This window comes from Schistocerca americana, chromosome 7 (genome assembly GCF_021461395.2).
Source record: "Schistocerca americana isolate TAMUIC-IGC-003095 chromosome 7, iqSchAmer2.1, whole genome shotgun sequence".
NCBI classification, from domain to species: Eukaryota; Metazoa; Arthropoda; class Insecta; order Orthoptera; family Acrididae; genus Schistocerca; species Schistocerca americana.
In genome coordinates this window covers 436,314,809-436,329,680 of record NC_060125.1, presented here as the reverse complement: position 1 = coordinate 436,329,680, position 14,872 = coordinate 436,314,809, and the positions used below count along the sequence as shown (strand labels likewise).

Sequence of the window (14,872 nt, the reverse complement as noted above, 5' to 3'; positions counted from 1 at the left end):
GGAGATCGCTCCCCACACCATGATGCCGGGTGTTGGCCCTGTGTGCCTCGGTCGTATGCAGTCCTGATTGTGGCGCTCACCTGCACGGCGCCAAACACGCATACGACCATCATTGGCAACAAGGCAGAAGCGACTCTCATCGCTGAAGCCGACACGTCTCCATTCGTCCCTCCATTCACGCCTGTCGCGACACCACTGGAGGCGGGCTGCACGATGTTGGGGCGTGAGCGGAAGACGGCCTAACGGTGTGCGGGACCGTAGCCCAGCTTCATGGAGACGGTTGCGAATGGTCCTCGCCGATACCCCAGGAGCAACAGTGTCCCTAATTTGCTGGGAAGTGGCGGTGCGGTCCCCTACGGCACTGCGTAGGATCCTACGGTCTTGGCGTGCATCCGTGCGTCGCTGCGGTCCGGTCCCAGGTCGACGGGCACGTGCACCTTCCGCCGACCACTGGCGACAACATCGATGTACTGTGGAGACCTTACGCCCCACGTGTTGAGCAATTCGGCGGTACGTCCACCCGGCCTCCCGCATGCCCACTATACGCCCTCGCTCAAAGTCCGTCAGCTGCACATACGGTTCACGTCCACGCTGTCGCGGCATGCTACCAGTGTTAAAGACTGCGATGGAGCTCCGTATGCCACGGCAAACTGGCTGACACTGACGGCGGCGGTGCACAAATGCTGCGCAGCTAGCGCTATTCGACGGCCAACATCGCGGTTCCTGGTGTGTCCGCTGTGCCGTGCGTGTGATCATTGCTTGTACAGCCCTCTCGCAGTGTCCGGAGCAAGTATGGTGGGTCTGACACACCGGTGTCAATGTGTTCTTTTTTCCATTTCCAGGAGTGTAGAATCGTGTTATAAATATTATATCGCATGTTAATTCTAAATCAAGACACGAACAATCTTTGGTGACCCGTTGGCCCGATTCACATACGTACATAACACGATCGTGGTCTCCAAAAGGCCGCCACAGGTGTTCTGTCAGCATCGCAGGGTGCCTACTCACTATCCAGGGCGGAAGCCGCCACCTATACGTCAGTGCTGACTAGGGACAACAGAATGAGGCGTGTTTGCCTCGCTCATCTACTGGAATTGAATAAAGGCATTCTGTACTGTTAACAGTGCTCCAACTGGGCCTACCGGCCTATCACCACCACCCATTCAACACCATGAGTGCAGCTACACTATACAGAGGCTGTGTGAGTGGTCGTCAACATCTGGCACTCTTCAATAACATTTGGCAATGTTAAGTTATTGCAATATAATGTAAAATGCCTTTCTTGAAAACAGTGGCTTCCTTCTCCGAGCTAATATTGTTTCAATGCCCAAAGGATCTCTGTAACACTTATACCAGGTGGATATAATTAAACTTGCCTCTTCAACACGTTATAACATGGAAACTCATTACCATACGTGTACCAAACTTGGTAGCACTAATGTCAGGGACCTGGGGAAGAGAAATAATGCAGAATCAGTTCAACTGAAACACTTTTAATGTACTGCTACGGTCCATCATACCATTACATACCGGTACCGTTACTGCTTCAAAAGGGTCTCAATATGGCGCCCATCAGTGCCCAGGAGAGTCTGAAAGTGCAGGATTACATTCTGCACAGCAGATCGAAGCATATCTCTAGGTATGCTAGCTACCTATCTTGATATGCTGCGCTTCAGATCAGCAGATGTGTGAATGTTTCCCTGGTAAATCCTGTCCTCCAGGTAGCCCCAAAATCAGAAATCACAGGGAGTGAGATCAGGTAGTGGTGCTAGCCAAGCGTTTGAATACCATCGCCGGATAATTCGATCGTTTCAAAACGTGTTTCTGAGAAGCAGATGATCTTCACGAGCGATATGCGGTGGGGCCACATCTTGCAGAACGGGTATAACACGTTGGCGAAGCATATAGCAGTAACGCTGGCCAGTCACACTGCTAGTCTGTGGTCCTTGAGCCCCAACCTGTTCAAAAACCAATGGGACAATGATGAACGTAGCCATCAAGCCACACCATACGGTGACACGTTCACCATACAGAGGAATTTCGTGCATGGTGACTGGAGTTGAAGATCCCCACACTCTGCAATCCTGTGTGTTCACGTCACCCATCAGAGAAAAATGAGCTTCGTCTGTCCATAGGATGGTCCAGGGCTAGCCCTAGTCAACTTCAGTCCTTGCGAGAAAGTCGAGAGCAAAGTCAACACGTCGTTGTGATTCCTTTGGTGCAAGTTGCTGTACAATATGATCCTGTATGCATACCATTTCAAAATGGTTTGAAGCACGTTCCGTACAGTGGACCACTGGATGTTCAGTTGTCGTGACACAGCACGCGAACTGCCTGACGACTGGGAATTGATCGCAGCGTTGGCTGCTATAGCAACAGTGATTTCATCAACAGTCTATGGTGCAACCGGTCGTCAATCTCTTCCTAGAGAGACGCCCATTTCTCCAGTTGATTTGAAACTTTTTATCATGCTCCGCACAGCTGGTGGAGAAAGAGAACCCTTCTGTAATCCTTTCAGCCGATGCTATTCTCGGAGTGCAGCTTCGCATTACTGTTGTTTTGATAATAGACTTTCACCAATAATGCACTGCTCCTTTTTTCCAAGCTCATGTTGACACGTCAACAAGTGCACTACGACGTGTCAGGTGTGTGGGACTACGAATCACGCTGACTCACATCGGCACCTGGTGGCAATAGCTGGAACTGGACGGTGGCGCTGTGATGCATGGAAATCATGTATCGCATACTCTGGACATTTAGGCTACCAAGTTTGGTATTCTTACGGTGATTAGTTTCCGTGTTATAACTTGTTACATAGGGAAAATTTAACTATAACTATCTGATTTATGTTAAAGCTCTGAATTCAGTCGACCTGTTCCATGTGGCTTATTTGGATAAGTTTCCACTTTTAACGCGAAGTAACACTCAAAAATATAGTAGATCACAGAAGAGGGTGAAATCTGGAAACAGAACATGCCTCAAAAAGCTCCAACGGCGCTGCCTACCTTAACACCCCATCTATCGGATGAAACACTGACACCAGGACGTCACTCTGTGAGGCACTGTGAAGAGGTCTGGAATATAGTGCACGACATTGGTGCAAGTCTGGCTCTCCACATGCGACTTAACGCATTGTTTCCTGTAAAGTTTTTATATGGCATTTTGTTCCCTTGTTTATTGGTATCTTCATTTGTTGTAGCGATATAATATTGGTTAAATAATTTTGGAATTTTTGTGGCATAGCGCTCAGTTTGATCATTGAATCTTCTTTTTCAAAATGTGTTTGTGCAAATAACGCTTGTGCATATACGGATTTGTTACAGCCAAATTAACTATGAAGTAATTTTTATGGCAATACAAAATTTGAAACACCTACAACTTTATTTTGTTTCACTGAAATCAACTTTCATGAACATCAGCAATTGTAAGCACACAAAAAATATTAGCTATAATGGTTTCACATGTCGAAGCACTCAGTTTACATTTCTGTACTTTTTATCTCTCTTTTTACTGTATCATCTTTGGTGAGCATATGTATCTTAGAAGAGTTCGGATGTGGTGATAACCTGAGTTGATTCAACGTGGAGTCATGCCGGGAAGAAACGTATTATTTTAGCTACAATAAGTGTATATTTGATGAAAAAATGAAAATGTTGGAACTCTTCGATTATTTCTCAAAATTTCGAGTTAACACTAGAAGGACCAGCATTAGCGAACTACCTAGATGGACTGCTGCTGTTTATTTTGACTGATAATGTTTCTCTTCTTTTTTCAGTTATATTTGTTAAATTAATTCAATACGGTATCTTTAAATGTCACCAACATATTATGCTTATCCTATCAATGTGCTGTGCTTAAATTTTTCTGTAGAAACTATATTCAAATAAGGAAGAAACGATCTAGGTAAACATCGTAGATACAATATTCACTGAAACTAAACTTTGATACTAAACTTGCAAATAAACATATAATTATAAAACAATATTTTTATCTCTCTGTTTTATTCTCAGTCAAATCCCCAAACAGGCCATAAATATGTATGTATATATATATATATATATATATATATATATATATATATATATATATATATTTTAATAACAGAAAGTAAAATGGACGTATATAGCTGTGGCAATTACGAGAAAGTAACACTGTCTTTTTCTCCGACATGTTTTCAATCAATCCACTACCTACATCAAAACACTTGGCACATACGTACTGAACACTTCCAGCAAATGGACCACATACTAATTTCTTGCACTGCACACACAGATTTGGTTTTGTTTGAACTTTAGCATACTTCTATCTGGTAGGTCTTACGTACTTAAGTGTTTTTCGCAATTCATGTATGAACAGGCCCTTTCCTTGATTGCACATATACAGAGGAGAATTCTTCTGCTAATCTGAAAAGAAACATTCACCAGGTAACTTCTCCTGTTGTCTCTCTGTAAAGGATCCAGGCGTTGGTTCCAGCAAGGTCTAGCACGATGATAAAAAGGTGCATAGGCACAGACGAGGCCACTGGTCGTGAATGTTAACTCGTAATTTTGTGAAATAGTGAAAGCTCATCTGAACGAAAACATTCACCGTAATGATGAGGAGTACTAAAATTCTACAGAGTACAACACCACTTTCAATGAGAACAGCAACTGACATATGTTCACTGTTCCACTAAACAAAGTGAAATGGAAACATGAAAAAGGGAACGAGATCACAACAATGAAATAAAATAAGCTAAGTGGATGTAAAAATCCATTATTGTGCGTTTAGAGACATGAAACATAAAAAATATCACACCGGTGAAAATGACTGCATTGGTCCTTTAATTCGCTCAGTTTTACAGAAATTATAAACCACTAAAGTACATTAAAAGTCGTGAAATATAAGCCCCTTAAATTACAACGTACGCTGTTTATTAAATGTTAAAACAACGCTCACTAGTCAAATTGACTGGCACTGTTCTTCTAGTGTTAACCAAAAATATAAATAATTCACTACTGAGTTTGAAAAACCTGAGGAGAATGATTAACAATGAGCTACAACAAATGAAAAGGTGCAACAAGAGTGGCCAAATAAATAAAAAATTAATCATACTACTTGTTCTCATTTCTTTGTATGCGCAAAATTCGCGTTACTTTGGACCATAATGCTCTCAGCTGTTAATTTTTCGTAGTTGATAACAAGCAACGTAGGTGAGAACAAGTATATTGTACTCCGCTCTGTGTCATTTAGTAGCATTACTTGCAGATACATAACTGATGTGACGGTCTAGAGGATTATCACTGGAGCTTTAAGTGAAAATAAAGGATTTTCATCCTGTTTAGGTGCAATACATTGTAGTGATCTATTCTGAGGTCGAATGGACAGTCTGTGTCAAACGAAAATATTCTCTATGGCGTACTGTATTCCATTGCAATCTTCTAGCGATGTTATTTTCCTGTAGACAGTAGCATCGGTAGTGCACAATCAGCGATGCTCCACCTAATTATAAAATTATTTTTTTTGCATTGGGATTAGCAGTCCTATCAGCTTTCTCATCTACAGACGCCATAACCTCATCATCGAAATCAGAATGATTGTTACACATGATGTAAGTTTCATTACTGATTACCTTTCAATTATTATTCATCGATGAAACTGAAAGCAGTCGTCGTCACAAAGAATTGAACAGCCGCTTTAGTTAGTAAACTTGAAACGTGTACGGCAATTTTCAAACAGATGGATAGACTTGTTTCGTTTTGTGTATGACCAGATCGCCTAATTTTTCCCTAGAAACACGTGCATTAGATTTTTCGTAGACTAAAAAAGAAAAAGAAATATTGTTCTTGAGTCATTAGCTGCGACGAAATATTTAGTCATCATGTTTAAGAAAACTGCTAACCCTCTCCTGAACGCTGGCGTCTTTTTAAATCTGCAGCATTCCCTGATGAGTGAGAAACAAGCGCATTTGTGAGAAGGTAAATAAAGAATCTTAATGTTTACAAGTTAATACACTTTTTCCAACGTTTTCTGATGTGGCGATTCCATATTTGTAATATGATCCTACATAGTCTACAAAACCTTCATCTAAAGACCCCGTAACCTAATCATCGAAAACGGAATGATTGTTACACATAATTTTTTTTGCAGGGATGTACGAACATACGTGTAATTCAGAATGCCGAATGTGATGAACAAATATATTTTCCAGAAAGGTAGACTTCATGTCACACAGGTACTTCGTCAAAAAGAAAGAGGTTTTTATTTTGTTTATTTATTTATTTATTTTGCAATCAACGTCTCATCTATAGTACCTTTCATTTCATTGGTATAGAGATATTACGTAGTATCCAATTTTTTAAAATGATCTAGTGGAATACCTCACACCTACATCGGCATATTCCGTTTAGTTTCGTGGTTATAATGCGGCGTTCGATGCAATATTTTTTCATTCAAAGTTTTTTACATTGATTACGGGCTCACTTGAGCAAATATATCTCTGCACCCGACTCACATTCATTTGTCACCGACGGAAAAAGGGAAATAAAAGAGGTTGCTTCCGCTCCATGTTCTGGTAGCTGTTATAGCGAGTAGATTTTGTATGTGATTTTGGAGAGAGAAAGAGAGAGAGAAGAATCATCACGGGATAAAATACGCATGTTCCAGTTTACTGGAATGTCAGTACCATATTCATTGTAGAAGTAACTTTGGTTGTGTATATGCTACTGGACAAATTTTTATTCCTTGGTGACTGAATACGCACAGCTAGGCAATGCAGTTCGGGTAATGGCGGATGCTGAACATGCAACAGTATGCGTTAATATATTTTAGTTATGCTAATGTAAACTGAAAATCTAAGAATATCGGTTTATGTGGTTAATATAATATAACATCCAACAATGAAATTTATTTTTGTGTGAGTGGGAACTACATTACCTGATTAAAAGTATCCAGATGTACATTAGGGACATTATTGTGGGATGTTCCCGCCCTTTGCCTTTATGACGGCTTGACCTCTACTGGGGGCACTTTCAGTGAGGTGTCTGAATGTCTGTGGAGAAATGGCGGTCATTTCATCCTCAAAAGCCGAAGTCACAATTGGACACGCGTCAGGAGCGAAGTCGACACCGTAACTCATCCCAAAGGTGTTCCGTTGCGTTCAGCGTGGGACTCTAGGGAGGTCAGTCCATTTCAGAGATTTTATTGTCCATAAATCATTACCTCATAGCTGTTGCTTTAAGACTGGGTGTATTGTATAGCTGATGGAAACAATCATCGATTCCCAAAATATTCCCCTACTGTAAGCACTGCGGGATACAGAGAAATGTGTTCAGATCCTTCTGCATTTAGCATTTTTTAAAGCACAATAAGGGGACCACAACCTAACCACAAAAACATCTCCTACCTAACACCACCTCCTCGGTACCACAGGGTATAGCGTGATTAATCATTCCGAGTCACTCGTTTCCATCACACACTGTCCAATGACGTCGCTCTTTACACCACTTCAAGCGTCGGTTAGCACTGACTACAGAAACGTGTGGCGTTTGAGGAGTCTCTCGATCATTGTACCCAAATCTTCACTGTGCCAGCGGAACTGCTGGCAGCACTTTTTAACTCAAGTGATTCCTTCCACTGATTTCATGCCATTTTTTACAACCACCCTCCGCAATGCTTGAAACTCCCTGTCCGACAGTAGATGAGGTCTGCCCGGTACTGGGTTGAAACGTCCCAGATGGATTTGTTACTCAGGTGACATCCATTAACTAGTCTATGTTCGAAGCCAATAAGCTCTCCCGACGGACCCATTTTTGTACTGGCGGCTCGCCTCTCGTGACATCTAGTGGTCATAGGGGTGTCCGGATACTTTTGCTCAGACGGTTTATATAATAATTGATAAAATACGGATTAAAATGATCAATTGACTAAGCTGTCCCAGTAGTTAAATACCTAGTTCTGAAAATGGCAACATGATAGAAGAACAAAAGCTGTGGCTAGATAGGCAGATATTCAGCGATCACAGGCCCTGCAGACTACGCGCTGCTTCAACAAACTGCCTCCATTCCTTCCTGTTTTGGCCCCGTTCTTCCAGGTGTCTTCAATTCCCAGGGCTGCTAGGCCCTTCGCCAGATCGTTCATCCAACGCTGCCTTGGTCGTCCAATGGGGCGTTTGGTGTTTGGCTTCCCCGCTAGTGACATCTTCGCCTGTCTTCCATCTGACATACGGCCTACATGGCCCACCCATTGTATTCTTTTGCTCTTTATCTTCTGCAGAATAGTTGTTTTTCGCATCATAAGGTAGATTTCCTCGTTTTTCCTCCTCCTCCATTCTCTGTTTTCCGAAACTGGTCCCCATATCTTCCCCATTACTCTTCTTTCACGTGTTAATAGTTTTTCCCTTTGTTGTAGATTTTCATCTTAGTGGTCACTGAGATCGATTTAGAACCGAGTGTCTCTCTGGGTGAATGCATGCATTTTATTCCCTCTGCTATTCTTTCCTTGATGTCCATTTTTATGTTGTTGTCCGTGGTAAACCAAGATCCCAAGTGGCCAGACGACAAAAAGAATTAGCCGTGGAAGTTGATGCTATCTCGGGAAAAATGTACTGATAGAAGTCATTTTAACAACCAAGTTCAGTTAACATGAGCAGGGTACGGATGGAAGATTTCAAGAACAGGAACGAATTTATTCGTAAAATTCCATAAAATGGAAACCGCTTTGGAGAAATCAAAGCCCAGACAATCCATTTTTTTTTGAAGCCCAAGGTCGATGACTCGTTATTACAAAATTTGCGAAAAGGTTAAATAAACTGTGAGTGCAAGTTGCTAATGGAACAAATAAAAGAAATTTTGTGAAAACTACCAATGGTATAGGGGCAGAGGCAATGGCGATTACATACGTACTAGAAGATAGTATACTAAAACACCGGCAATTTTCTACGTTTACATGCGGAAGATGCAACATATACCCAGTAGAATTCATAAAATCATCGGTGTATTGCAGCAAAACTGTATGCAAAATCAGAAAATAATGTTTGTCAGATATTACAAGCAAGCTGACACTGCATTATGGGCAGTCGAAGTCACCAGCACAAGTGAGACATACAAAGAATTTAAAAAGTTATTATAGTCAAAATGTTGATCGTATGGAGTGCAAGAGAAGTCACAAAACGATGTTCTTAGTCCGAAACTGCGTATTTTCAGACAAGGAACGTTCAGAGAATATTTTGAAAAGTACGTAAACAAAGTGATCTGTGGGCTAGATATTTTACTCGTGTGCGTCTCCCATATTGTGAAAGGAAAACTTTTACTGAACGCCAGGTAATTTTTAGCGGAGATTGTTGGAGGAGTGACATGAAATTACGTAGGAAATATATCACAACTGTACAATACGCGAGCCACAAGGGTAACTGGAAGAGATATCTACGTGAGATACGAGAAAGAAACGGAAGAGAATCGACTGAGGACACGCATGAGTAAACAACAATTGAAGGCACTGGCAGTCATGACTATTGAAGTGAAACGAACTAGAGACTGTTTAGGTTTTTATGTTGGTAACGCCACGTAGCGCTCTGTATGAAAATCACTGATTGTGCTGTGTGCAGTCTGTGGCTGATTTGCATTGTTAGAATATTTGCTATTGTAGTGTTGGGCAGTTGGATGTGAACAGTGCGTAGCGTTGTGCAGTTGGAGGTGAGCCGCCAGCAGTGGTGGATGTGGGGAGAGAGATGGCAGAGTTCTGAGAGCGGCCGATCTGGACGTGTGTCCGTCAGAAAAACGAAATTTGTGAGACCGGATGTCATGAACTGAGTTTTGAACACTATTAAGGTAAATACATTGTTTGTTCTCTATCAAAATCATTCATTTGCTAACTATGCCTATCAGTAGTTAGTACCTTCAGTAGTTAGAATCTTTTATTTAGGTGGCAGTATTGGCGCTCGCTGTATTGCAGTAGTGCGAGTAACGAAGATTTTTGTGAGGTAAGGTATAGGTTATTGTTAGTCAGGGCCATTCTTTTGTGGGGATTATTAAAAGTCAGATTACGTTGCGCAAAAAAAAAAAAAAATAAATAAATGTGTGTCAGTTTACTTTTGATCAGAATAAGTAAAGAGAGAAATTTCTGAGTACGTTCAGTTTTTCTCAGCTGTTTGAAAGTCAAATAACGTAGAGGTTTACCAGCACTGTCATTTATAAATTTTTCTGAGGAGCTGTTTCAAGACAAACCCAGAACGTACTGGAATAATAACCGAAATCGGGCACAGAGCAAAATAATGAGATTCAGACAGTAAACAAGATGGATGCACGCAAAATGAAAGGGAAAACTAAGGACCGTCATTAGTGGCTCTGAATCGCTGGCTGAAGATACAGTAAAGGATGAAACACATGCATTGATACTATTAACATACAATAATGGGAAACATGCAAAGAGCAACTGAGAACTGAAACTACTAAATGCTTAAACCAGGAAACCAGTCAGCAATCAATTCATGTTAATGTAAATGAAATAATGGTCATAGTGATTAAGAACACATGTGCTAGATTTAAATCTAGTCTCCAGACTAAGTGAAGAGAAAAAAAAACATAACATTACTAATAAGTGGCGCAGAATTGATAGGATCTGTTGGACAGAGAACAAAACCAGTGAGTTAAAAGCCTGAACAGAATTAGAATTGAATGGTAAAAGAGTGGAACATATTTTTTTGGTGTTAGGAGATATGTTGGTCGACAGCATTTTAGTGGTTGACTTTAATGCTGGAAAAGGATGTAAGGACAGACTTCTCTCTGCCAGCAATCTGCATACTGAAAAAGATGCTGTTGAAGTTGATTTCCCAAGACCAAACACCACACATGAAAGGTTCTGGATAAAGTACAAACGCCAGTAGTAAGTACTGAAAATATGCCTCCACAAGAAGCATATGTGATGAAACGGGCTGAATTCTATGTATTGGAAGCAACAGAAAATAAACGACTCAGAACATTTGAATGACACATACAAGCAAGAATTGACAGATGCAGTGTGAAATTTTTCAGATGGTTTTGTGAACTCATCTGACATAATTAAAGAATATGAACGTCATCCTCAAATGAATCTCCACGAACCCCATTGTCTTCCCATTTATCCTACTCCTTTGGCCAGAAGATCAGTAGTCAACATAGAAATTAGACAAATGTTAGATTGGCTGATCACAGAAACTTCAACTAGCCTGTACTGTAGCAAACTTATAGCTGCGCCAAAACTATTTTTGAATACAAGCTTCATTAATCATGGTTTAATACCACTTATATCACAGTTGAAAAATTTGGGTGAGTATTTTCAGAGATTTTATAGAGAACACATAACTCACGCATTAATATATATGATCATCATGTTAAATTCCCTTAGAAGAGGAATCATGAAAATACACTTCCTTTAGATTTTCTAGAAGAAGCTACCGATTTAAAGTTCTACCTCTTGAATGTAAGTGCAGTTGTACTTACTGCAGGCTTGCCCAAAGTAATGGGGCTGTAATTACTGGATCGAGTACATGTTTATATTGATGACTTATTAATAGCTACTTCCATCTGGCAAGAACGTCTGGATCCGATAAACGAAGTAATACAAGTATTTCGAAAGGCTGGACTAACAGAAAATCTTAAAAAGTCAAAATTTGGTAAAAGGGAGATTGAACATTTTGGCCATTCATTTTTATTCTAAGAAATAGCACCTAACTAAAGAAAGATTACAGAAGGACAAAGTATTCCTGCAGCATGCAGTGAAAGGAGATAGAAATTATTCATAGTGATGGATAGCTTTTGCCATTGGTTTGTTTCGAAACAGATAATACACAGCGAATTGCAACACAGCATGACAAAGAAGCATACGCTGTGGAAGTGGACAGTGGAAATCCAACCATCTTTCGATGCATTAAACAAGAACTGAGTAATGCCAAGATGTTACACCACTTGGATTTAGGTCTTGATTTTGGATTAACAATGGTTGCCACGTGTGCTGGGCTCGAAGCTTGTCTGTTTCTCACGCAAAACATTTTGCGCCATACCATTATGGAGCCACCAACGGCTTCCAAAGTGCCTTTTTGACAACCTGGAACCAAGGTTTCGTGAGGGCTGCGCCACACTCGACCCCTGACATCAGCTCCTGCCCACTGAAATCGGGACTCATCTGACCAGACCACGGTCTTCCAATCGTCTAAGTTCCAACTGATATGGTCACGAGTCCAGGAGAGGCATTGCAGGCAATGTTGTCCTGTCAGCAAAGGCAGTTGCGTAGGTCATCTGCTGCCATAGCCCATTAACGCCAAATTTTGCAGCACTGTCGTAACGGATACGTTCGTCGTAAGTACCACATTGATTTCTGCTGTTGTTTCAGTGTTGCTTGTCTGTTAGCACTGACTATTCTATACAAATGCCGCTGATCTCGGTCGTTAAATGATAACTGTCGGTCACTGCATTGTCCTTGGTGTGGGGTTGTTGTTGTGGTCTTCAGTCCTGAGACCGGTTTGATGCAGCTCTCCATGCTACTCTGTCCTGTGCAAGCTTCTTCATCTCCTAGTACGTACTGCAGCCTACATGCTTCTGAATCTGCTTAGTGTATTCATCTCTTGGTCTCCCTCTACGATTTTTACCCTCCAGGCTGCCCTCCAATACTAAATTGGTGATCCCTTGATGCCTCAGAACATGCCTTACCAACCGATTCCTTCTTCTAGTCAAGTTGTGCCACAAACTCCTCTTCTCCCCAATCCTATTCAGTACCTCCTCATTAGTTATGTGATCTACCCATCTAATCTTCAGCATTCTTCTGTAGCACCACATTTGGAAAGCTTCTGTTCTCTTCTTGTCTAAGCTATTTATCGTCCATGTTTCACTTCCATACATGGCTACACTCCATACAAATACCTTCAGAAACGACTTCCTGACACTTAAATCTATACTCGATGTTGACAAATTTGTCTTCTTCAGAAACGCTTTCCTTGCCATTGCCAGTCTACATTTTATATCCTCTCTACTTCGTCCATCATCAGTTATTTTGCTCCCCAAATAGCAAAACTCCTTTACTACTTTAAGTGTCTCATTTCCTAATCTAATTCCCTCAGCACCACCCGACTTAATTCGACTACATCCATTATCCTCGTTTTGCTTTTGTTGGTGTTCATCTTATACCGTCCTTTCAAGACACTATCCATTCCGTTCAACTGCTCTTCCAAGTCCTTTGCTGACTCTGACAGAATTACAATGTCATCGGCGAACCTTAAAGTTTTTATTTCTTCTCCATTGATTTTAATCCCTGCTCCGAATTTTTCTTTTGTTTCCTTTACTGCTTGCTCAATATACAGATTGAATAATAACATCGGGGAGAGGCTTCAACCCTGTCTCACTCCCTTCCCAACCACTGCTTCCCTTTAATGTCCCTCGACTCTTATAACTGCCATCTGGTTTCTGTACAAATTGTAAAAAGCCTTTCGCTCCCTGTATTTTACGCCTGCCACCTTCAGAATTTGAAAGAGAGTATTCCAGTCAACATTGCCAAAAGCTTTCTCTAAGTCAACAAATGCTAGAAACGTAGGTTTGCCTTTTCTTAATCTAGCTTCTAAAATAAGTCGTAGGGTCAGTATTGCCTCACGTGTTCCCACTTTCCTACGGAATCCAAACTGATCTTCCCAGAGGTCGGCTTCTACCAGTTTTTCTATTCGTCTGTAAAGAATTCGTGTTAGTATTTTGCAGCTGTAACTTATTAAACTGATAGTTCGGTAATTTTCACATCTGTTAACGCGTGCTTTCTTTGGGATTGGAATTATTATATTCTTCTTGAAGTCTGAGGGTATTTCGCCTGACTCATACAATTTACTCACCAGATGGTAGAGTTTTGTCAGGACTGGCTGTCCCAAGGCTGTCAGCAGTAATGCCTGAAATGTGGTACTCTCGGCACACACTTGACTATCGCGGAATACTGAATCCCTAACGATTTCCGAAATGGAATGTCCTATGCGTCTAGCTCGAACTACGATTCTGCGATCGAAGTCTGTTAATTCCCGTCGTCCAGCCATAGTAACGTCGGAATTTTTTTCACGTGAATCACCTGTCTACAAATGACGGCTCCAGCAATTCAGTGCCATTTTGTACCTCGTGTACGCGGTACTGCTCCCATATGTATAAATGCATATCGCTATCCCACGACTTTCGCCACCTCATTCTAGTGAGCTATGGGTGCTGTGACTGCTCGGTCACACTGTGCGGATGCGGTACCTTGACGGAGAGGAGGGTGCCCTGTGCGCAGACGTAGGCGTTCATGGCGAGGCGCTCGAGGTCGCGCGGGGGCTGGAAGGCGAGCGTGACGGCGGCGCACGCGGTGCCGGCCAGGTTGAGCAGCAGCACGAAGACGCCGCGCCGCGTCGCCACGCCCCACATGCCCAGCAGGCGCAGCGCCGCCGCGCACGGCGCCAGCAGGTCGTCCACCTCGTCGCGCATCCTGCGCAGGGCGGCCTAGCCACCGGGACACGGGGTGCGGGGGCGCTGAGCCACCACCGGCTGAGAACACCGGACAAAAAACTAGTCATTCCCAGTGCACGTCATGCTAAGACCGTGTACGCCTAGTCCCCGGCACGAATCCGCCCGGCGGATTTGTGTCGAGGTCCGGTGAACCGGCCAGTCTGTGGATGGTTTTTAGGCGGTTTTCCACCTGCCTCGGCGAATGCGGGCTGGTTCTCCTTATTCTGCCTCAGTTACACTATGTCGGCGGTTGCTGCGCAAACAAGTTCTCCACGTACGCGTACACCACCATTACTCTACCACGCAAACATAGGGGTTACACTTGTCTGGTGTGAGACGTTCCCTGCGGTGTCTACCTGGGGCCGAACCACACAATAACCCTGGGTTCGGTGTGGGGCGGCGGAGGGGTG

At 42.4% G+C, this 14,872-nt stretch overlaps 1 protein-coding gene across 1 annotated transcript in view; it reads right to left on the bottom strand.

The window, feature by feature from the left end:
* The window catches only part of LOC124622987, a 95,650-nt gene extending 81,209 nt beyond the window's left edge, over positions 1-14,441 (bottom strand). Inside the window, exon 1 of the mRNA XM_047148777.1 lies at positions 14,220-14,441. Within this exon, the coding sequence (XP_047004733.1) occupies positions 14,220-14,441 (222 nt within the window). The remainder of the gene's footprint in view (positions 1-14,219) is intronic.
* Between the last annotated feature and the right edge of the window lie 431 nt (positions 14,442-14,872).